The 26,661-nt window shown below is 35.1% G+C and overlaps 1 protein-coding gene across 1 annotated transcript in view; it reads right to left on the minus strand.

The window, feature by feature from the left end:
* Positions 1 to 253: 253 nt before the first annotated feature.
* LOC143258471 (uncharacterized) overlaps positions 254 to 26,661 on the minus strand; it is an 85,219-nt gene continuing 58,811 nt past the window's right edge. Inside the window, exons 6-11 of the mRNA XM_076517491.1 lie at positions 10,895 to 11,100; positions 9,865 to 10,042; positions 8,407 to 8,516; positions 6,993 to 7,142; positions 6,440 to 6,533; positions 254 to 4,727 (exon numbers count right to left, since the gene is read on the minus strand). Coding sequence (XP_076373606.1) covers positions 4,206 to 4,727; positions 6,440 to 6,533; positions 6,993 to 7,142; positions 8,407 to 8,516; positions 9,865 to 10,042; positions 10,895 to 11,100 — 1,260 coding nt within the window. The 3' untranslated portion in view covers positions 254 to 4,205. The remainder of the gene's footprint in view (positions 4,728 to 6,439; positions 6,534 to 6,992; positions 7,143 to 8,406; positions 8,517 to 9,864; positions 10,043 to 10,894; positions 11,101 to 26,661) is intronic.

A 26,661-nucleotide genomic window follows, 5' to 3' on the forward strand; every position in this document is an offset into this window, starting at 1 on the left:
AAAAGTAAGTTGATGTTTTTTTTAATCTGTGGCATGAGGTTCTGTTTAAAATTTTACAAAAATGGAATAACTGATATGGTGACCAGCAACTATATGAGTAATTTATAGGAAAATAAGTTTTCATACTGCGAGAACGTTACATGTCCTACACATATAAAAAGTTATTTCAAATAAAGGTCTGTGTGCTTGTTCCGTACTGTGTCCAAATGTTTAAAGGCAAATCTGAGTCTAAGTAACTGACACAAAGAAAACATTGACAGACAGAAACGGGAGTTTTATTTATATTCCTGATCGTTACATTCACAAATTACTGTTTTCAAGTGAATCAATGATTTAACTTTCAGACACAGTTTTTTCTAAGAAGACAATAATAGTGTTATAAAGAAATTTTTGTTTGAGACAGTTTGATGTGCACCTAAGCAGGAAGCTACATACAATTTTAAGAATTTCGTATCAAAAACAAAACATTTGACTAACGTGCTTTTGATTTCATGAAAATACTGATATTATTTGTTTAATTTATATTTGAAAACATTTAATGAAAGCTGAAATTAGTCACGGAAGTGCGAAAACATAAATATGAATAAATATAAATAAATATGAATGATCGGTACTTGAGTACTGTCTAAAATTTACGTAAATAATAAATAAAATTAATGTTTCATATTTACACAATTCTAATTTAAAAACGTAATTGAATCCGTTAACGGCTTTCACTTTAAAAAATACACGTACAATGTGTCGACGCCATCTCCAGGAGTTATCTGCAAAACATACTAATTTATACTTTTTTCTTGCTACGTACTATTACATTTTTTTATATTTACAAAATTCCTTAATCAACTTTTATATTAAATCACGTCAAATATCAGTGCTTTAAGCTATAATTTTACGAGGTCAAGCTAAAATTGTAGTTTCTCACAAAAAACAGTTTGTCACCCGTTGTGACAGCAGTAAATCTTCGGATTTACAACGCTAAAATCAGCGATTTGATTCCTCTCGGTGGACACAGCAGATAGCCTGATTTGACCTTACTCTAAAAAACACAAAAACGTTTGTGTTGTTTTTACATGTTCTACAATAGTCCAGTTTTTAATTTATTATTTCTTACGTAACGTTTACGTTCCTGTAATTTGTGTTTAAAATTCCCTTGAGTGTATTTTTAAAGTGGACGCCGTTGACGGCTTCAATTAAGTTTTTAAATTTTTGTAAATACGAAACGTTTATTTTAACCATCTATTAACATTTTAAAACATCTCTCTTCCATTTACTCCAAGTTTATAATTAAATTTCAGTTCTTCATTCGATGATATTTTTCAGCAAACTAATCAAGTAAGAAAGAGACAAAAAGAATTTAGAAATGAATTTCTACAAATTAGAGAAGTATGAACACATCACGTGGTTAACAATAATCCAAACACACACACACACACAAAAGAAAAGGTTAAAGTGAAATATGCAAGTATCAATTAAACAATAATGCTCGAAAACAAACAAAAAAAAACAGCTAGCGTTCCATGTATATGACAGAACAATGAAACTAGCTCACAGAATACTTCTTACAATGGTAGAAATATCTAAGAATGGCTGATTCCTGAACAGTGCATACCACTGAGCAGAAGTTACAGATACTAAGGCCTATAACATACCGTAACCATGGTACTATTTCTAGATATTTAGAGTTTTTGTAAACAACGATGTTAATACACGAGTTTTTAAGTAGACTGTTTTTTCTACGTTAAATATTCTCAAAGTTGGGGAATTTAACTTTTTCTCTTTCAAAAATCCATCATTATGAGAAACTGGGACAAATACAAACACATTATTAACTACTAGTGTGATTTTAAGTTCAAAATACAGAGATAAATAAGTTAATTTATCAAGATCTAAATTATCTGTAAAAATCAATGATCATGTGTAGGTTTAACAGTAAGTTAATCAGCTACACACCTTTTTCACATTAGAAAACCAAAAGAAGTTTTCATTGTGTTTTATTAATCGGGCCCGAGAACTTTGTTTAAACTGAGTTCTCTTCTGAAAGGCTAATTCGAAATTAGACAAAATTGCAAATCAACGAAAACTATTACATTTTATACACAATAATGAGACGTACCCACAAAACCAGTTAATTTTCAAAAAAACTAACATCTGAACTGTCTTCTAGCACAATAATAAATAAACTAAATATTCTGTAAGCACAAAGCACCAAGAATCAGAAGTAAACACTTAACTCATGTGTTTAAGTGTTTAGATTATCTTTCTTTGATACTGGTCTGAGAAATTGACGTATATATAATTTTTTTAAACTGCGAGCAAAATTACTTTTTATTTAATTATAAACTTTTAAAAGAATAATTCAAAATCGATCACTATTCTAGAAGGTTCACATCTAGTTTACACAGAAATGTTTCAACAGTCACCTGTGTATTAATTTTATCATTACTCCAAATATCAGTCCTTTGTTTTATGATAATAGATGGCGCGATATGAAAACATGTACAGCATTGAACACACTATCAAACAACAACTAAGTGGTCAACACTCTTAGCTGGAGATAGATACCATATCAAGGAAAAAGACAGATACATTTATTAACATACTCTATAGTTATGAAATATTACCACAAATACTCGTAAGCTTCTAATAAGTCAATATTCAGTTGGAAAACATTCTCTTTCCAAAATAAGGTCTTCTGTAGTAAATTCCTTGTTATGTGTTATTTTTATTCAATGTTAAAACTTATCTAGAAAACTTTTGCAAGCATGAAAAACAACGAAAAATACCTCTAAAATTCAAAGAAATAGCTTCAATTATACAGTTTATAGGATTTAATATACTACGGGACACTTTACACATAAGTTAGAAGTTGAATATCACCTTAAACCAAAGAAACTTCAATAATATATTTTTAGAAATACATAGATCTGTGTTCCATATACACATTTATTGCTTGAACGTATACTTAGGACACACAACATTTACGCACGAAAGTATAATTTGAATAGATTGTAACAATTCAAGAAGCCACCAGGTAATGGCTTCACAAAATATCCTTATCAGTAATGTTTTTATTTATGATATTATTGTTACCCAATAAAGTAACGTTTCAGAATTTTTCATAATAGCGCAATTGTTATTATTTTGCCATGTTTCAGTCTTTCGAACTAAAATTTTTAAATATCTTTGTGCACAAAGTCGATCTTTCATGTCATTTATAGCCAATCTGTTGGTGGTTTTATATATATGTAACCATCAAGTTGGTATTTTTAGTTATCTGTAACCATCCTGTTGGTGTTTTTAATTACCTGTAACAATTCTGTTGGTGTTTTTAATTATTTGTAACCATACTGTTGGTGTTTTTAAATACCTATAACCATCCTATTGGTGTTTTTAATAATCTGTGACCATCAAGTTCGTGTTTTTAATTAGCTGTAACCATTCTGTTTGTGTTTTTAATTATTTGTAACCATCCTGTTAATGTTTTTAATTATTTGTAACCATCCTGTTAATGTTTTTAATTGTTTGTAACCATACGGTTAGTGCTTGGTATACTCCATAACCATGATATTAATCCATAACTTTAATGATCAATCAAAAATAAAATATTCAAGCTAAATCAGTTATTCAGTACTTGACCAAGACGTATGATAATCCGAGATAAAGGTTATTTAGTTATATCCATTGAAGATATTTTCGTTTATAGTATCAAATATTAGATATTTGTATGATTTTAGGTTCCAAAAATGACTACGTTAATATTTAAAATTTAAACCGTTTTGAACGGGTTTCACTGTATGTATGCTGAGAGTGGTTAAGAAATCATGTTACGTGTTGTGTGTGTGGAAATCTTAATTTTCGCGTAAGGTGAACTTGAACGTGAGACAGCTAACAATGTGTCATAACTTGTAAAACTTCTCATAATACAGATAATATTTGTATGTAAGCTATCACATGTTGAGGGGAATTAAACTGTTATTTAATATTACATTTACGTGTTTTTTTAATAGTTTGTCCATAATTGTTATTTAAATATTAAGTGGCGTTTGTTTCCAGTTTCCTCTAACGTTACATTACAAAACAGTCCTAATACATTCAACTATTATACGAATAAAAGAACCTCATCCGTACAGACAACGACAATATGCTCACGTGACATTATCGAGGAAAGAATTACTTAGTAAGATTGAAATTATCTAATTAAACATCTACATATCTCCAAATATTCCAGCAAATGTCTTACGAAGATTTTTCATTGTATCATCTGGATCCTCTGGTCCTTTCTCTGGCATAGGCTGGGAATCTCGCTGAAATAATGAACTACTCCCTCGGTCTGGAGGACGTGGGGGTACTACTGGCACTGCTGGTTGACCCGGACGCTGCATAGGGGGCTGCTGGCTAGGGCGTTGTTGTGCAGGCATCTGTGCTGCAGGAATTGGTGTTTGCCCTGATTCTGCGCTCCCAGTTGAAGATTGAGAACCTCGTCGTGGAGCTGTTCCAGTGGAAGGGGGAGCGCCAACTTGAGGTACTTGTGCTGGTGCTGGTGGCGCCCTGTGTTGAGTTACATTGCCACTTATTTGTGGTGTAGCTGAGGGCATTCTCTGCTGGGGGACACTGCTACCTGCTTGAGGTGGCGGTGGCGGTGGTCCCCTTGATTGAGGTGCTCCAGCTTGTGATGCAGGTGGTGCTCTCTGTTGAGAGTCAGGGCGTTGAACTTGCGGTCCTACAACCTTCAAAAACAGTGTAAAAAAATGTATTTATTGTTATTGATATTAAATATTATTGCAGCTGTTATAATATTTCTAAATATTGTAGCTACTTCTATAAGCCAGTTAACGAGGGAGTGTAATTGATATTAACACACACTATCTAGTAAAGACCCAGATAAATATTTTACACACTTTCCTGATTACGAGAAACCCACTTGAAAAAAAAATTTATCTGAGAACAGCTGGTATGAGTATTCAAACTTTCAGTCATAAGCAGAGAACAACATTTCGACCTTCCTAGGTCTTCTTCAGTTAACCTGAAGTGTTAATACCCATACCAGTCGTTCTGAGATTGTTTGTTTGTTTGGGAATTTCGCACAAAGCTACTCGAGGGCTATCTGTGCTAGCCGTCCCTAATTTAGCAGTGTAAGACTAGAGGGAAGGCAGCTAGTCATCACCACCCACCGCCAACTCTTGGGCTACTCTTTTACCTACAAATAGTGGAATTGACAGTTATATTATAACGCCCCCACGGCTGGGAGGGCGAGCATGTTTGGCACGACTCGGGCGCAAACCCGCGACCCTCGGATTACGAGTCGCACGCCTTACGCATGAGTGGGCACGCGCATAGAAAGGATAAGTACAGCGGATGCGATCGCATCTCTTCTAAATTTCACCTACATATATAAAAAAATATTTAAAAGGTCTAAAAATGAAATAGAAACCCTATAACCCGAGCGCTTTCGAAACTGTTTGGCTCTGAATAATAAAGGTCAACCTTTCGAAAGCGCTCAGATTATGGGGTTTCTATTTCATTTTTATCAAGACTTCTTGGACCTACGTGTTTTTAGAACATTACGAATAAAATGTTTAAAAATAGCGTCAAAATGTACAATTCTCAGTGATTAATGCAAAACATTTTTAAGAGGACATGCCCCTCGACCCCCAGTATGTCTTTGCCATCTATCTCCCTTTTTGCTTTAAAATTATCAACCTCCGTTATAGACAGATGTATTAAGGAGACGACTAGTGAAATGTATAATTATGTCCTACATGTTTCCTTTTCTTGCCTTATGCCTTATCTTCAGTGTTTCACTCATATAACACCAGGGTGTTAGAATATGTAGTGGAAATGTCTTTTGTTGTGTGTCTAATTTTATGTAATTTTTTTTTCAAAGTCTGTTATTGCGTTTTTAATCAACCGAAAAGGAAAACAAATAGTTAAAATAATACCCTTTCCACTTTTCTTTCCAAAGAACTGTAATACCTGGTGTTCTGCACTTAAAAACAATAATATCCCATTGATGAAGCTAGATGTTCTGTTGTAGTATCAAATTATCATATTGGAATGTTTTACCTTTACCAACACACACATCTTCTCGGCTTTAAGTTGTGTTGGCAAGTCTTGAATGTAAATATTACAGTACTGTATGTCCGTGTAAGCAGTTCCTGCATGGTCAGGTGGTTACGACGCTCGACTTGTAATCTGATGGTTGCGGGTTCGAATCCTCGTCACATCAAACATACTCGTTCTTTCAGCCATGGGGGCGTTATAATATAACTGTCAATTCCACTATTTGTAGGTAAAAGAGTAGCCCAAGAGTTGACGGAGGTTGATGATGACTAGCTGCCTTTCCTCTAGATTTACACTGCTAAATTAGGGACGGCTAGCGCAGCTAGGTCTCGTGTAGCTTTGTGCAAAATTCAAAATAATACAAAACGTGGTGACCTACCACTGACTGGTCTGTGGTCTGAGTAACGTGGTCACCCCTCGGCTGGTCATCGGTAGCAGTAGCCCCGGTTAAACTTGACCTAGATGTTTGCTTGCTAAAGAAAGAAAGGTAAAATAAAATATATATGAATTTACATATCTAGGTATGCTTTTGTTTTCTTCCTACCGTTTCTTCTGTAAACTAAGAGTTGAATGCAAAATTAGGTTTTCAGAACTAGAGTTCAGCATGACCGTAAACACATATTCCATTACCTTTACATGTTCTAACATCAAGCACTAAACTTCTTACATAAGGGGTTTCTTCCCTATAATTACGTAAGATTGACTAGAGAAAGATACATCTTTGAGTTAAAAGACACTTTAGCATCTTTCGTAGTTACATGTGGATTGTCTGAGTACGAAACAAATCCCTGTTATCACAATACACCTTTCTTTTCTTTTTTATTTATTCAGTTTATGGTAGCTACGTAATTATTGCAACTAGAATAATTATTTATAGGAAGGTTCATTTTCTCCCTTTACAAATCATATCATGATTAAATCATCTGACGTACTCTAGACCCAGAAATCCAGCCAATGAAGAGGTGACAGAACCTTGACGTGAATGAGACTCGCGAGAGTGAACAGATTGTTTCCCTCTGGTGTTTCTCTCCATATGTCCTGCTTCTTGTTTCTCCACTGGTGGTTCTTGAGGTCTTTCACCACTATCGGGTACAAAATTTATTATATATTTTAATTTAACCGTTTTCTTATAAAGTAAACAAAAAAGGTTTCTCTGTGATTCAGATACTATGGAAATTTCTAAAATTTCTCAATAAGAAACTACATTAGATCAATACAGTTCCTTGAAGTTTGGCTTCAGCATGTTCTGTGATAATATGTAAGATAACACATCTGTTAGAAGAATGGTTCAGTAGCTGTTACATTTCCTGTTACATCTCATAAGCAGAACTGTTATTGTTTTGGTGCCCACTTTTCAAAGTTATCCTTATGAATAGAAAGCAAAAAAAGTTGCTGGTTCTAAAAGTGCCAAACATGTTATCGTCATCTATATGAATTAGAAATGTAGATGTCGCTCCTGTTACGGAGTTGTAAACAACAGCAACAAAAACAGTTTTAGTATTTCTTTAAAGTTTATTGTCTGTGTGGTCGTAATATCTTTAAAAGTACGTATATAACACTGTGTAGTTGTAATATCTACAAAATTACACACCACATACAACTGTGTGGTAGTAATGTCTACAAAATTGCACATCACATACAAATGTTTGGTAATAATGCCCATAAAATTACATATCACATGCAATTGTGTGGTCGTTTTGTCTACAGAATTACGCATCACATACAACTATGTGGTAGTAATATCTACAAAATTACGTATCACATACAATTGTGTGGTCTACAAAGTTACAGATCACATACGACTTTAGAAAACTTCAAGAAAGCTACTGATACTCTTCAGCAGACAAGCAACAGCAAAAATGTGACATTGGAAGACGAGGTGGAAAACCTCTTAGTTCTGATCAGGATGTGATTTGTCAAATTTCCTGCATGGGGAGATAAAATACCTGAACAAGAAAATATATTGGCTGGCAGTGACAAATCTGTACAGAGCGATGATCAATAACGTACTTCTTTACAATGAATTAAATATTACAAAATATATTTTAAAAAGTATATATTTTTATTACACATCACTCTTTTCTACGCGGTATATTAACAAAGAGAATAAAAGATATATTTTACATATTCTTATAGAGGGTGATAGCATTAACTTTTTCTATCAGTTGAGATAAATCCATCTGAGGTTGATAATTGAAAGTGTGGTCCAAAGGATAAAGAAAGAAGAGTCAGGAAAATGTCCACCCAGCTTTTAATTGTAGTTTTGCAAAAAGTTTACACTGCGAGTTTAAGATTCACGTTATATTTCAATAGCTTCATATTGTTTTCTCTCCATTGTTAACTTACCTCACGAGAAGCTTGCAAAAAGTTTGCATTCTCTGAATAACAAGGTCTGAAATTTGGCGACGGTCTTCTTCTTGACTGTCACCTAGTAGCGTCATAGATGAGTCGTTCACCTACAAGTTTTTATTAAAGAAATATTATAATGGCTAACTTGTTACGTCTGCAACTTTTAGAAGTATTTTCGCATTGTGTCTACGCAATCCCCCCTTATTTATTTATTTACGCTATGACCAAAATTAGAAGTGAGAATAATTAACTGCAGAACTGGAACTTCCAAATTGAATCACACCTTATGCGCACGCGCGAAACGAACAGATTAGTGGACTTTAGAGGTTGTTGTCTGGTTAAGGTTTCCCTGTTGATTTATTGTAAATATATATTGTTTTTATAAACCTCTTACCCCTACGTTTAACGTTTCTATTTCATATTTTCACTTTACCATTAATACTTTTTTCCAGAAGTTTCAATAATTGTTGTTGTTCGTAATTAAGCAAAAAGCTCTGCCGATCACAGGCACTGAAACCTGATTTCTAGCGTTGTAAGTCCGCAGTCATTCCGCTGTGCCACTGGGAGGCAGTTTCAATAAACTCTATTAAAGTAAACTAACTATCTTGATTTTGCTATTGACATTCTTTTGTCTAAAATGCATTTAAAAAATACGCATTCATCAGCATTATGTCTCAAACCCTAAGTCCTTCGAACCGTAGCCCGACACGCTAACTTCAGGTACAACAAACGCTTTTGTTATTATAAAGTAGCACTGAATATATTATACTCAAACAAATATGACAAATCGAAACTGAATTTAAGCTTAATATAACAATTGTTTTTCGTTTCAACTAGAAGATAAAGGTTTCTTTGTTTTTGAGTTTCGCACGAAGCTTCTCGAGGACTATCTGTGCTAGCTGTCCCTAATTTAGCAGTGTAAGACTAGAGGGGAGGCAGCTAGTCATCACCACCCACCGCCAACTCTTGGGCTACTCTTTTACCAACGAATAGTGGGATTGACCGTAACATTGTAACGCCCCCACGACTGAAAGGGCGAGCATGTTTGGTGCGACCGGGATTCGAACCCACGACTCTCAGATTACGAATCGAACGCCTTAACCCACCTGGCCATGCCGGGCATAAAACACATACGTACTTTTAAACCACTTACCCTTATACTAGTTGTGTTCAGGTTCAGTGCATTTCTTTTTATCAGCAATAAATTATTTTAACACATCTTTCACCCTCGAGTTAAATCATCCAGTGGCTTATATAGTCAAAAATCTAAAAATATTTGAATACAAATTATGCTAAATATTATTGTTTAGATGAGAGTTTCAAAAAACCTATGGTGTGGTACAAATTTCATTATCTATATTATAATTATCAAGCAAGATGAGACCAAAGAATAAACTACATTAGAACCAACTTCATAACTGATGTTCGATAAGAAAGAAACGTTCTCCAGCTCACCTCAGAAATGTATTCCCGTCCATCTTTGCCCTGTAGGGCTTCTATAGCACAAATATCGAGACCACCAAACATTTCGGACACTTCATCTACCCACTGCTTGTAATGGTCAGTCATCTGAACCTGTTCCAACATGGCTGAACCAATATTGGCCTTCCAGCAGCCAGAGATGGATTTTCTCCTGGTTGGTAAGAGCAAATTAACGCGTTCGTTCGTGTATATTTTATGTTAAATTACAACACATTGTATACACTTACAAGTTGCTGCTAGAATGGCTTCTTGAGCAAAGGGTCTCACAGATAAGTTTTGTATTAGTCTTTCAAATACAATACTGTGAAACAGTAATTGTGCTATAAATTCTTTCACTCGACTGATAAAGAGATCAAATAACTAGCAAGCACTTTTGTTTCACTGCATTAACATGGAAAGGCTTCAAACTACTGAGTTTACTAATTATGACTGTATAATACAGTTTCAGTTACCAGTTATCCTTCTAACATTTTTCGTATGTAAGCCTCCACACGGACAATTGAACCAAAATATTCTTTTATGTAAAATTATATATTTTTTTATGAATAAAATACTTTATTGCTTAGTCATACAATACATTCGAGATAATACATTCATTTTCCTGCTATAGGATATCCATGCGTCATTTTCCAACTTATAATGAGCTTAACTTGCCTTTGAACCCCACAAAACCCGAAATACATTCTAATGGATAACAAACAAGGGAATCTGTTAACGACACGACAATGAAACAGATATGGAAAACAATTATCATGGTGTTTATTATTATTATTCATATAAATTGGTTTCCAGATGTGGAGTTATTCTGGAAAGTGAAAGGAAACAAAAAATTTTATTTAAATCAGATTTCCTTTTCAGGGTAACATGTAACTATCGAATTTTTTAATTCAGTATAACCTTAATTAGAGGTTTATAAATTAGTTGGTGGGGAATAACTGTAGCCATACAAGTATGTTAAGTCTTCTGAAGAACGGTATTTTCAGTGTTCGAAAGGTGTACTCACATGTAAGCTTTGTAATTATTTCCAATTTTTTGAATGTGGATATCATATTTGGCATCGATATAAGGTTCGACTACACAGTACTTTGTGGTAACAGCTAGGAGACTAGAGACATCTTGAAAAGCTATATGGTTGTCCACTTTTATTTTTCCCATTCCACCGTGTGCATGGCCGATCTTTACCACACAAGGAAATTTGGATGCACTTAGCTGGAAAAAAAAAATATATATATATATGTACATACTCAATGCTGTTTCGAGTTTCACTATCAATCAGTATTTTAACATTAAGTACACACATGTAAATCTGAATAAAATTCAAATAAACGTAAAGAATTAACGAAAAATTAGTTAACTAGCAACCGATGCATAAAAATTTCGATCTGGATGTCGTGAAAACTATCAGAATACTTTACGAAGTTAGATATAACTATTTCTTTATTGTAAGGCATTTTTTGTTTCAAAACACTTTCAAAGTTAAGAATTTCTTTTCTAGGCCTAATCATTTGTCAGAGCTTGATCACTGAACGTAACTACAAAGCTCGAGAGAGCAGCAACATAAAACATGTTATTAACTACATTTTATTGTGCCTACTAAGCACAAAACTAGAAAAATCATATAACGTAATTTAGGTAAATGTCTCTTCATGATTTTGTAGTCTAACTTATAATTTACGTGAATAAAGTGAAACGAAAACATAAACGTTTTTCTAGCATTTTTTGTTTGTTTGTTTCGAATTAAGCGCAAAGCTACAGAATGGGCTGTCCTCCGTTGATACAGCGGTAAGTCTACAGATTTACAACTTTAAAATCAGGGGTTCGATTCACCTTGATAGACTAAGCAGATAGCCCGATGTGGCTTTCCTATAACAAAACACAAACAAACACGAGTTACCTGCTAGTGAGGATCCTTAAGCAATTGAAGTTAAAAACTAAAAAAAAAAAAACCAACTAGTGATTTCACGAAAGCTTTGCAATTTTTTACTGAGTTTACTTTTAAACTTTATTCTTAAGGGTAAATTAGTAAAGCTATTCCAGCTGTGAATCATATGTTTTGAATCTGAAAAAAATAATATAATACTTCATGTGGTACGCATTAATAATTGAAATACAACAGCAATATAGTTTATGAAGAGTAAGAGATATCCCACCAGAGCGAAGATTGGCATGTTGCTTTTGGCGTGGCATATTCGGGTAGGAGTCTTGGATGATGAGTAACATTGGAGATTATGTGTAACACCATGTATTGTGAATAGTTTGACTAAGCGAACACGTTTTCTTAAGACGTAAGAGCATGTTAAATATGTATAACAAATGACATCATGCTAACCAGTAGTTACGTCATAACAAAAATATAGTATCGTTGGCATATTTCTCGTGATTGTATAGTAAGTTCCCGGATGCATGATATACAAGTTACTTGAAGCTTGTTTTGTTTATATTGTGGGATGCTGAGAGATTTTCTGCTAATGAGTGACAGTATAACTGATCTATGATTAAAAGACTACATTTTAATTACTTGGAATCTCACAAAAAGACTTCCAGTACATAGCTTGTACTGAGAGAAATTTGTGCACAAATTTATTCGTATATTGAATGATTTATCAATTGCGCACATAATAGTGTGCACTTGTGTACTTCGTTACACATATTATAACGTTAAAACATAATAAAATGACATTATGCCGGGGGTTCATAAATATTACATTCTTTACTGGAATATGAAAACCTAAAAGAAATTCACTTTCACAGATATGTTGTTAAATAAAAATGTATACTGATATATTTTAGGATTGGCAGAGGGGTCACAAATTTGTGGGTTTTGTAAAAACTAGATACGTTTATACATTATACGTTCATTTACTAACAACTTTTAAATCAATATACAATAATAAACTAATCTTGCACTTTGTTCATAGTATCAGAAGGAAGTCACGTTAACAAAACTAAACTAGGCCTAAAGAGTTACGGAAAAAAAAACAACTAGACCTACAAGAATTGAAGGAAAAACTAAATTAGGCCTACAGAGTTACGAAAAACTAAACTAGGCCTACAAGAGTAACGGAAGATAAGCATTTCTTTGAATTCTATGCTCTTTCTACATCTTGTTATAAGTAACTCTTTCAGGTACTTCCTATTCGAGACATTTGTAAATCCTTCCAGCAATCCTCACATGTAGTGATGATCGTTAAAATCTGCGTTACTTCAAGCTGAAGAAAGATTATTATAAGTTTTCTAATAACATAAACCATATCAAACAGGACCCAATATCATCTAATCAGTTTACTTTTATTCATTACGTTTCAGATTAGATGTTATTAGGCCATAATAATCTTGATTCATGGAGTCCCCGCCACCTGGAAGAAAGGTATGTAAATTCATAATTAATGTTTGTTTTGTTAATTTCGCACAAAGCTACTCGAGGGCTATCTGCGCTAGCCGTTTCTAATTTTGCAGTGTAAGACTAGAGGAAAGGCAGCTAGTCATCACCACCCACCGCCAACTCTTGGGCTACTCTGTTACCAACGAATAGTGGAATTGACCGTACTATATAACGCCCCCACGGCTGAAAGGGCGAGCATGTTTGGTGCGATCGAGATTCGAACCCACGACCCTCGGATTACGAGTCGAGCGCCTTAACACACTTGGCCATGCTGGGCCCACCATGATTAATGAAAGATTAACATGAAAAAAATTACTTCTACTATACATATCTATAAAAACGCACAAAAACGACCACGAAAACTGCATAACCACGTGGGCCCAAAGAATCTATAAACCAATTCTGGTAAAGATCCATCCACATCCTGTGAAGTAGTTACATGGACTTACAGATAATACTATTATATTTATATAGATACTTTCTTTCTTACACAGTATTTATTTTTTTAATATTACCGGTTTCGTGGCATGGCAGCTATTTATCGGTTACATTTAATAAAAACAGCAATGAAGTTTATTGAGATTTAACTCAAGTTAATCAAGAAAACTAAAAGTTAATTGCATGCAACTGCCCAAAGAAAACCTATATACATAGTTACTGTCGTAAAGAAAAAGATTAACTGGCTTACCAGAACCTACAGATTTTGACAAAATGGTAAGAACTTACGGTTTCACTGTTCCAAACAGAAAAAAATATATAAATGTAAGAGCTATATGCGCTTTCTTAAACAGTAAACATCTGCTATTTATTGTGAAATTAAAGCACTAATTATGGAAGGTATCTTGAAAATTAAGGGATAATCGTTGACACAGGGCAATGAAGAGATTTGTTTTTCTTCATAATTCTGCGCAAAGTTACATGAGGCCTAACTCGAACTAATAGACTAGGGGGAAGACAACTAGACAGCAACACATCTGCCACCTCTTGGAATACTTGCCTGACCAAAGAAATGGATATGACCATCACTCTTATAGCGCACTCACGTGATCCAAAATATTTGGAAAGCGTTGTTTTCGGCAACAGGTCACAAACAGTAAACTCCCAGTTTCACAGTCCAGTGACATGAACCACTGCTGCCGAGAAGAGAACGATTTAGAGTTCACTACAGTAAAATATCGGAGGTGGGAACACACGCAGTTTTCCAGTTAATTACCGTAGGAACATTCCTGACCAAACCAATTAAAAACTCTATAAGTACGTTTTACTAACAACTGAAGTCAAAAATTGTCATAAATGGCCATACAGGCTTTAAAGAAATTAAAATAAAGGAAATGAAAGTAAAAACATTACGTAGTTTTGTTCGGTTCTTAAATTATGCGCAAAGCTTCAGGAGGGCTATTTCTGATAGCTTTCTCTAATTTAACATTGTAAGACCAGAGGGAAGGTAGCTGGTCATCACCACTCGCTGCCAACTCTTGGGCTACTCTTTTACCAACAAATAGTGGAATTGATCGTAACATTATAACGCTCCCACTGCTGAAAGGGCGAGCATGTTTGGTGCGATGGAGATTCGAACCTGCAACCCTCAGATTACGAGTCTAGCACCTTAACTACTTGGCCAAACATAGTTTTGTGGACGAAAATTTAACAGATACATGCAAAGAAAGAACAGGTTTGACTGTCAACACTATGAAATGAATTTAATTCAACTGTTAGTTTCAAGAAATAAACATCATTTGTGGCGTTTTCAACAAAAATATTTTATCATAAATGCAAATTTTGATAGAAACACAGTTAAAACGACCTTTGGATTTATGTTTTCAAGTTATTCTAGTAAATAATTAAGCAATATTATTAAAACTGTTTTTACATCTTTTATTCCAGGTAATTGTCTATCTCTATTGCAAGCCCCTTGCTGAAAGAGCAATAGCGAATTGAACAGCATATTGCAGCTCTAACTTTGGACTTTCAGGTCAACAGTCCTAAATCAAGCAACAAGATTATAGCTAAAAATAGTTAACTTTGTGATCGTGGTACTCTTTTATAATGAAAGAAGAGTTTGTTTGTTTTTACGAAATTATTAATGAAGCCCATGGAAATACCAACTGGTGACCTGAAACAAATGTCGTAACAGAAAGAAAAAATTATAAAAGGGGTTTCCATTATGTAAACACAGCAGCTGACAAAATGTAGCTGGATGGTTGCTGCCCACGTCCTCCTTTTTTCAAGGGTAGCGACATGTTAGCGAGAAAAAAAAAAAAAAAAAGCTGCCTACTTGGAGTACTACTTGTGTTACGTCACCCACTCTGTTTACACACAAATCAGCAAAGGTCAGAGAAAGAAGGTCAGCAATTTCATCACGAAGTTCAGAAAGGGTGTGGCTTGTCAGTGCAAGCTGTTAGAGAATGAAAGCGCATCCGGGTCTATTATCAGCAAACGATTATTATCACAAGACGATTCCATAGAACGACATATAAGTGTAAAATATTCATTGTTCATAAAGTAAAAACAAAACAACAAAAAACTATAGTATGTTAAATAAATAAGAACATTTCTTTAGATTTACATTCTTGGAAAACAATGTTATATATAAATACATACTCATATATATAATACTGTACTCATTGTACTAAAACTACAAAGTTGGCCTTTATTATAATGTCTTGCAAAACAAGCTGCTATTCAACCTTTTCACACATGTACATCAAAACGTGCCCTGTTACGAGCATGTTTTGATAACGAAATATATTTTTCTCAGCATGAAAAGTTTAATAATTAATGAGTCAATCTAACTAAATTTTTAACCAATTACAACAGAGTGCCAGTCTTGGGCAAGTACAAGACAAGTCACTGCTTGAAGCCTGACGTTTTTAGAGGATTCGTACTGGTAAGTTAAAAGTGACGTTTCAAATTAATTATTTTGATGTCTCGAAGAAAAGTACAAAAATCTGTAATATTTAACCCCTGCAAATACTATTTCTGCCCTACATGAGCCTTCCTTAAAAACTTATTTAAAGCGAAACTTCCCTCTTCCTGAAACTCTCGTTACAGCACAGTCTATTAGTGGACTGTGTAGTCTAATTAATGCTGGACAACTTCCACCCACTCTTTTCGAAAAAGTCACCATGTTTCACACTCCTGTCTACACTGTATCAGTCTTGAATAAATAAAAGGCTTAATTCTACTATCTCTGCTGTCTTAATATTTATCATGATGATGTGTTTTGTGATGAAAAGCTTGTGAAGCATTGTGTTTTTATAATTAAGGGATTGACTTTAGCTCGTATAACACACTAATGAAACCCTAAAAACCAGAGCTCAAAGCTAAAGCCAATTGTCATTTTCTGCTGCGATAGGTTTACTGTTATACATTTATTTTAATATATATATTTGTGTCAGTTTATTATATATTTAGAAATGCATGTAATTTCGCTTCGCTTCTTCTTAGTGGGTATTTGGGTATATTGAATTTTTAAATACCAAGGAGGGTCAGGTGCACAAAGATAAAAGATGCATGTAACGTATATTGTTCTCTAAATTTGTAGAAGGTTCTCGAACGTAAGAATCAACAATGTACAAGGTGTGTATGTAAAATACGAGTGATTGTCAATATTAATGCCAGAAGAATTTTCGAGACTCTCACCTAGTCAGTATAAGAGATAGCCATCATGATACGCGGGAAGAAAGTGTACCATTGTTGGGTCGTTACTGTTAGTGTACTATAAATCTCGGAAGCTGCAATCGTGATAAAAGCTTATTAATCTGAAAACTACAGATATTTATCCAGATAGATTTAAAACAATACGAACTGTTCAGCTTCAGAGAATTAATTTCGGACGTTAGAATAGAAAGAGCGAGCATTCCCACCAAGTGAAACGTGCTTGTGTATCAACGTAGAATTTTTGTTTGTTTGGAATTAAGTACAGAGCTACACAACGGGCAATTTGTGCTCTGTCCACCACGGGTATCAAAACCGAGTTTCTAGCTGTGTGAATTTGCAGACATACCGCTGTGCTACTGGGAAAGGTCAACATAGAATTGTTTGTTTGTTTTTTAATTTCGTGCAAAGCTACATGAGGGCTATCTGCGCTAGCCATCCCTAATTTAGAAGTGTAAAACTAGATAGAGGGAAGGCAGCTAGTCATCACCTCCCACTACCAACTCTTGGGCTACTCTTTTACCAATAAATATAATGCCCTCACGGCTAAAGGGGCGAGCATGTTTGTTGTAACAGGGATTCGAACCCGCGACCCTCAGATAACGAGTCGAGTGCCTTTACCACCTGGACATGCTGGGCCACGTAGAATTACTACGTTCTCTGCGAACCATTGATAAAATATTCAGTTTTAAACCAGATAGACGACTGAATACTGTTTGTAAGTTTATAAAAATTTTGTACATAAATAATTATTTGTAATAATTGTTATTATAAAATGTGTTGTTTTTTGTATGGTAAAATGTATTTGTGTTAATAAAGAAAGTAGAGTGTATCAGTTTTGTTGACAAATATCATAAATATGATACATATTGACATTCAATTAACGTCTAAATCAAAATTAAAATTTCCAGTTATTTGAAATCGTAAGATGTGACAAACGTGACATAATATATCGGAGATTCGTCCGAGGTAAATTGTAGTAACACTAATAAAAATAAGTAAAACTAAAAAAAAAACTTTCTCAAACTTCATTTTGATTTACTATTTTTATCTATTATTTTTTTTTCAATACGTTGTGGTGCATGTTCAGAAATTTCATTTGCAACTTACGTTTGAAAAAAATACATTTGTTTGTTAGTTTTTTATTTCGTGCTAAGCTGCACAATAATTATTTGTTTCTAATTTAGCAGTTTAAGATTAGAGGGAAGGCAGCTAGTCAACATCACCAACCGCCAACTCTTGGGCTTCCCCTTTACCAACAAATAGTTGCATTGACCGTAATATTATAACATCCCTACGGCTGAAAGGAAGAGCAAGTTTGGTGTGACGGAGATTTCAGTCCACGACTTTCAAGTTATGAGTCGAATTCCCTTAACCACCTGGCCATGTTGGGCCAACAGTAAGAGCATTTAAACTGAATAATGTTATACAGTTCTACAACGGCTTATGACTATGAACTTTTGAGATTGACTCAGTATTTACCGACTACTTTTATAGGTTTTTTTGTATATTTTTTATCCCTACCTTAGTACCATTCTTTATTTTCGGAATTTTTATTATTTGTTCTCTGCTTTTTATGGGCCTGGCATGGCCTAGCGCGTTAAGGCGTGCGCTTCGTAATCTGAGGGTCGCGGGTTCGCGCCCGAGTCGCGCCAAACATGCTCGCCCTCCCAGCCATGGGGGCGTTATAATGTGACAGTCAATCCCAGTATTCGTTGGTAAAAGAGTAGCCCAAGAGTTGGCTGTGGGTGGTGATGACTAGCTGCCTTCCCTCTAATCTTACACTGCTAAATTAGGGACGGCTAGCACAGATAGCCCTCGAGTAGCTTTGTGCGAAATTCCAAAACTCTCCTCTTTTTAAAAGAAAAACAATTTCATTGAAGTAGGTTGATGAGAATTTTTTTTTAAACTCAATGTCTCATATATATTTTGAATATATATATTTAATACATATATATATATTATATATATATAATAAATCCTCCAGATCAGTACCTGTACTCCGGAATACTGAAATGACGTTAAGGGGAGATTTACAGATCCTATAACTTAAAACTTTACTCCAACTCACTGTATATACATATAATCAACTCCACCACACGCTTGTGTCATGTTGATTAAAAGGGGAACATCATACAGATAACAGGCCATGAAATATGATACCATGCATACACGCACAATTTCCAGACTCATCTCCACTGAAAAAATGAAAAAAAAGTAGACAATTATATACTCTTCAAAACAAGAAACGCAAAAGGGATATTTTTGTTATTTTAAAGAGAAATATATGTAATAACGTTACAAGCTCAGAGTATGTAATGTTACACGTGTTAAGGCACTGATTGTCAGACCAAAATGGCAATAAAAGTTGTGCACTTTGAAAATGGAGGAAAACATCGGATTTTTCGCCAAAACGCATGCGTGTCCAATAAATTTGTTTGAGAGATCTGCATGTTCTGCAAGTGCAACATGTGCAAAATCCCTATAAAAGTGACGGATTCTCGGTTTCCATAGCTCAGTGTTAAGCCACCGACACGCAATACAGTTACGCCAAGACTGACTGAAGCACAACGCAACAACGCCATTGGTTTCTTGGAAGCAGGCGAATCTCGATCAGATGTTGCCAGCGCTGTGAATGTCCACCCAAGCACCATCACAAGGCTATGGAATCGTCACCAACAACATGGATCAACTCGTGACCGTCCACGATCTGGCAGACCTCGTGTGACCACGCCCGCACAAGATCGCAACATCCGGTTACGTCACCTTCGGGATAGGACCACCACTACGACGTCTACTGCCTCGACCATACCAGGGCTGCGTAGGATTTCCGATCAGACCGTACGCAACCGTCTACGAGATTCTTAGGCCCCATGATGGTGAACGTCAACGACGTTTTTCACCATGACAACGCCCGTCCTCACACAGCCCGACTCACCACTGTCTTCTTGAGACACCACAACATCAACGTTCTTCCCTGGCCCTCCAGATCACCAGATTTAAACCCCATCGAACATCTTTGGGACGAGTTGAACCTCAGCTTGCAGCAGCTTTGCAGGCTGAGTGGACAGCCATTCCACAGGATGTGATTCGTCATCTCATCGCTTCCATGGGCAGACGATGCCAAGCAGTTATTGATGCTCACGGAGGGCATACTCGTTATTGACGTTGAGTGACGTTAAACTTCACCTAGTGAGCGTGGACTTCGTCTTTGCAGACTTTGGATGTTCAGCAGTGAATGTACAAAATTTCACACATGTCATACAGAACTACCCGGAATAAACTTGTGAACAATGTGTCTCATATTTTGCCTTTTGCGTTTCTTTTTTTGAAGAGTATATATTGTATTGTTCTTATAGTTAATAAACTAGTGTTTTTAAATTCAGGCATCAATATCATGTACACAGATTAATCAGTTACATAAATACTTGATCTCCTTGATACCTTGATTATTAATTGAGGTTGTTCTCTCTTACTTTATTTTTGCTGAAATTATCTTTGCAGCTATAAAGTTTGTCTAATCAAAAGTCACAAGTGTTTGTTATATAAGAACAACTTGTGTTGCTATCTAGCAATGAGAAATGAAAGTGTTATTTATGAAACATAAAAATAATATATGCTTATAAACTAAACTCAGTTCTAAGTAGTAGTTTTCCTTTTCATTATTTCCCCACCAAATACATGTGGTAAAAGAAAAGAATAAGATTATTGTTATAAATATCTTAGCATTTATTTGTAAACATCATAGAGCAATAGACTGAATACATCCACCAACTTTTTTCGGGCCATCACTATGTACTAAATACTATCGTGTTCCCAAGTGCGCTTAAAATGCTTTTCTATCATAATAATGCTATTGCGAAACGTTCACTCAATGTTTGACTAGCGTTCGAGAAAAAAAGCTGTGAAAGAATAGAAAATGGTAGTTAGGTGCTCAAAGAAATCTATAACTCAACTTTAGCAGTTATTTTTAAGCATCGTAGAGTAATAGACTGAATACGGCAGCCATTTTTATCAGCTCATCCCTACATACTAAGCACTACATGTCTATTTATATTCAAGATAAAAACCACGTTGTACTGTGATTGCTTTTGTTTTTGTTATATTCCCCTCAATTAATTGTACAGACACTTGAATATCACCTTGAATACTGGTACTATATAGTTCTTACTAGCGCTATGTATTGTCTGTATTTCGATGACACGTTTGTGCAGATGTGAATAGTTTTCGTAAAGAGCGTGGGAATTTGTTTTTGTATAAGTTTCACGAGTAAGATCTGTATGCAATGTCTTTCTAAAACTGTTGCATATTTCTTTTTATGTTTCCATGGTTAGTAAGACTTTCAGTTTCAATTGAACAGATCAATTATGGTTACCAAACTTTACTCAAGAATTATATCTTCGTATTCTTTTTATTTCATCAAAATATACTAAACATTACACTAACAGTAAAATAATTCCACGAACTGCTCTTATGGAAAACAAAAAATTCCCTGGAATTTCTTTTTATTGCTGTTCTAGCGATATTCAATTATCCAAGGTGATACAGAACCTTAACAAAATTATAACTTCTTCATAATCTATAATTTCTTTTCTCGCACATTTTATACACTTGTAAGCTTCTATTTGTTTTCAAAATTTTATTTATTTATTTAGACCGTTTTCAGTCCTATAACAATAATCGATCAATGCGTAGCATGATAAATTGGAATGGTAAAAAAATATTTGTGAATACAGTAAAAACAAAAGACGTACTAACCGACTTCGAAAACAACCTAATCCAACTGTGTTTTTTTTTCGAAACTGTTATAGTAAGAAATACAAAATAACTAATTTAACTGTTTGTTTAGAATCTTTGCGCAAAGCTGCACAACGTATTATCTGAACGCTCTTTCCTGATATTCCACTGGTAAAGTGCAGGAAAGATAACTAGTTAATATCACCCAAAACTGTAAATATTGTGCTGCTGTTATCTGACGAAAAGCGTTTTTACGTCATAGGGATGTGAACCACGTGCTCTCGGATTCAAAATACAAGCACGATAGCCATTAAACCACACCCAGACCAAAATGCAATTAAACTCATCTGAGTGATACAACTTAAGTACTTTTATTGTTTTGTAAACTTTGTAAGTGTAGTTCAATGCAAGTTTTCTGGAATCAGCGAATTTAAGTGTTTAGTGTATTGAAGCGTCTATATCTTTCCAGTTGTGTCTGTGTTGTTACGTTTGACTATTAGAATAGCATACCGACTCCTTACTTATGTAAGAGTCACTAAATATTCAAATAATTACTTGAGTAGAGTGCTGTCATATATAACTATTACAAACCACTCCTAGCTCTTATAATTACTAGATATCAGTATATTATCATATAATTACTTGAGTAGAGTTAAGTCACGTCTAACTATTAGAGGCAAGTCCCAACTTTTATGACCACTAGATTTCAGTATGTTATTAAATAATTAGATGAATACAGAGCTTTCACATATAACTATTAGAAGCAAGTCGCAACTCCTACAACTACTATATGTCTGTAGTTATATAACTACTGTCTGCTTATAACTCCTAGAGAATAATAGACTCTCCAATAAATATGAAACGGCAGTACCATCACCTGAAACTACTAGAAATTTGATTATAAGCACGAAAATATAAATGAAGAAACAATGCATCCTAACCTCGTTAAGTGGTTAAGTAAGAACAAATATTATATTAGCTCCATTCATTGGTGGGTTGATTTTTAGTTCTGGTCAACGAAGGTAGTTTGATTTGATTAGAAGTTTATATTAATAGTAAATAGCAGTGTCATCTTTTTCAAAATTATTTCCCAAAGCTGCAAAGGTAGTACTGACACATATAACTACTAGAGGGCAGCACAGTTCTATAACTATAAAAGAATGGTGGCATCTGACCACAAAACATTTCTTCTATCAGAAATCAATACCAAGTACCATGATTTTCTCATAAATTGAAAAAAAAAGAAAACCTGTATATGTTACGATGTATTTCATGAATAACATGCTAATATGTTATTCTTAAGTACACAACTTATACTGTACGATATTTAAAAGTGTAAACCTCAGTGTTATTAAATCGGGAAAATGTGTTCATACATCTCAGCTACTTTGGTGAAGATTCTTACTTAAACTGATTTATCACTGAGACTCATCAAAATGGTGGGATCTAGAACTAACAGAGCATATCAATAGCACCAAACGGACAAAAAGACGCTGTCCAGGTCGTATAGAGTTTGAATTCACTGAATGCTACTGAACGGGAGAAAAGAACTAGGACACTAGATTTTTAATTGTTAATATTACGTCAGTGCACTTTTTTATTTCACTCACGGAACATGATTCAAGGGCAGTTTCACGGAAGCAACAGAACTTGTTTACTGACGCAGGACTACACTCTGAAAACGTAAACAGCACAGTTTACCCATTTTAGCAGCTGTCACGACTGGACAACGTTATGTGGGCTCCATTTCAGGGCTAAAGAAAAACTATTCAAGAACGCGATCTTGATTTTTCTTTTTTGTATTATGCTGGAAACGAGATTTTCTGATGAAACTTGAGGTACCAGCTAGTGTTATTCTAGGAAATATTTTGTAATTAGTGAGAAGAAGAAAAAATGTATCTCTGATATTTACTGCACAAATTAGGCTGTTCTAATTAATTCGTTGTTGTATTTAAACACAAAGCTAAACAATGGGCTATCTGTGCTCTGCCAACGCGGGATGATAATCATGATCTAGTTTGTTTTTGAAATTTTGCGCAGAGCTACACGAGGTATCTCTGTGCTAGCCGTCCCTAATTTAACAGTGTAAGACTAAAGGGAAGGCAGCTAAATCATTACCACTCACCGCCAACTCTTGAGTTACTCTTTTATCAACGAATAGTTGGATTGACCGTCACATTATAACGCCCCCACGGTTGAAAGGGCGAGCATGTTTGGTGTGACGGGAAGAGCGAAGTAATTCTACATGGCTCAGCATGGCCAGGTGATAAAGGCACTCGAGGGTCGCGGGTTCGAATCCCTGTCAGACGAAACATGCTCCCCCATTCAGCTGTGAGGGCGTTATAAGATGATGGTCAATCCCACTATTCATTGGTAAAGGAGTAGCCCAAGAGTTGACGGTGGGTGGTGATGACTAGCTGTCTTCCCTCTCGTCTTGCACTGCTAAATCAGGGACGGTTATTCGCAAATAGCTCTCGTGCAGCGTTGCGCGAAATTCAAAACAAATGTTTATGGCTGTCCCAGTGTACTTAACTTTTTATTTTTCACAAACTCGGATTTGTCTGTATTCTATAACACGTACAAATATTTTTTCTTAAATAAAATCAGGCGTCCTGGTGAAATAAAAAACATGTAATTGCGCCACTGATTAAACCTCAAGACTTGAGAAAGTGATTAGTTAAACGAGACGATCGTGACAGATAACTCGTTTTACCATCTAGTAGATATTTACAAGAATTAAGTAGATAAGATTGTAAGAAGTTACGGATTGTGGTTAGCGATCAGGGACTGTTGGAAAAGAAAGTATGCCACAGCCAATCAATTTGTTTTAAATTAAGAACTTGCGACACGTTCTTCATCCCGCATATACTGCCGTAATTGTTTGTTTGTTTGTTTTTGGAATTTCGCACAAAGCTACTCGAGGGCTATCTGTGCTAGCCGTCCCTAATTTAGCAGTGTAAGACTATAGGGAAGGCAGCTAGTCATCACCACCCACCGCCAACTCTTGGGCTACTCTTTTACCAACGAAAAGTGGGATTGACCGTCACATTATACGCCCCCACGGCTGGGAGGGCGAGCATGTTTAGCGCGACGCGGGCGCGAACCCGCGACCCTCGGATTACAAGTCGCACGCCTTACGCGCTCGGCCATGCCAGGCCAACTGCCGTAATAGTTAACACTATAACAAACGTTTCCCCCAAAAATATATATATTAGTATGAAACGATAGTCGGTGACTTACTTTTGTCTCCAGTGGGACAAAGTCTGGAGACTCACATCGCTAGAAACTGGGTTTCGATACCCGTAGTGGGCAGCGCATAGATAGCCCGTTGTGTGGCTTCGTGCTTAATTCCAAACAAACAAAATACCCTTTATTTAATGTGCAGTATTCTACATGTCTTGCAGTTTTCTTTACACCACGGAATATTTTTAGCTTTCCGTTAATTTTTGGATAATTTTTCCCCCCACTTATCTAAAAAGCTACTACTGATCACGCGTGCCTTGTTCTATATAAGATGCTGCAGACTTTCCATATGGGGCAATAGCATTAGGGCTTGATAAAACGCAGCCGTCCCAATAAACGTATCTACAGTTACACATGGTAGAGTAGTTGGAAAAAGAAAGTCTTCCACACTCTGAAAGACAGTAAAGTAAATATAGCTAAAGAAAGAAACCTACTTTAGGACTGTACGTGTAAAGTGAATAATATATTATAAAATAATATGCTCTGTAATGCAGCGAATATATCATGGTATAAGATTTTTCTAGGCTTAGATGTAAGAGGGTGAATGTTAAACTATTAAACAACTCCATAGTTTTACGTTTTAAGAGTAAATATGTAATGGAGAACAACTTTTTATTTTTACTTTAATTTTTGGTTTCAATGTAACAATTACAATTAACGTACACAATCTAGTTCACGCCTTAACATAGTAATCGTTATTCACAACACTTGATGATATAATTAACCTCGACATTACGTCACATCCCAGCTGGCTTGATGAGCTCGTAGTATTGAACGAAAGGCCTCTTTTGGCATTGGATATGTCAGATAAAGTGTGGTTTACATATCATAACACATTATTCTTCTTTACTTTCACTCACAAGTTCTAAGAACAACAAATATAGTTCCCACTGGCGCGAGAGTACGGATGTTGCGCACTCGCTGGTAGTGTTAGACGAAGCGTATTGATTTTTGTTGTTCGTATTTTTCATGGCAGGTTTGTCGATTGTTTACAGGAAATTGCATGAGCGTGAATACATTTTTTAAGGATACAAATTTTACATTTTTGGATAGACTCCCAGTGCTGTTGAGTTGTGTTTACTGGTAATTTATTGTAAGAGGTTACGGCACTAACGACTCCAAAAAAGTTTATTCCTGATACTGTTGTTTGAAGCCACATAGTCTGATTTACTTTCAACATCTTAGGATAAGTCTGTTGTAAACACTGTAGCAAGAACAATGGTAAAAGCAGTTGTTTACTTATGTGGATAAACACGTGTAGATGGTTTCTTTTCTTTTTTTTATTGTTAACCCTCAAATTACCATCTTGTTAATATAGTGTTTACTACTAGAGGGCTCACTTATCGCAGCATACAGAACAATTTATGTTTCTGTCTCTCAAAACAACCATTGTAAAGAACTGACCACAAAGTTAAACCGGGAGACATCACTCAGTGGTAATTAAAGCGTTTAATTGTGATATCGATGGTATTTTGGTTTATAGTTTTGCTTCTGTGACTCATATTTTATTAGGGACCATGGAACCAATGCGGTCACAGACCCCCATAAACAATTTGGAGTACAAATAGTCCAGAAAAATGTATTTCATAGAACAATAGATTTCAACATTAATTCTGGGTTTGAGACAGTACTCTGTTTTGACATTTAATTTTACGAATATTTTTTTCAGTTATTTATTTACAGAATCTTATTTTCTTTATTTAACTAATTTCACTATTTCATACGTGACAGAAAACGCTTATGAGACTACA

This window comes from Tachypleus tridentatus, chromosome 8 (assembly GCF_004210375.1).
Source record: "Tachypleus tridentatus isolate NWPU-2018 chromosome 8, ASM421037v1, whole genome shotgun sequence".
NCBI classification, from domain to species: domain Eukaryota; kingdom Metazoa; phylum Arthropoda; class Merostomata; order Xiphosura; family Limulidae; genus Tachypleus; species Tachypleus tridentatus.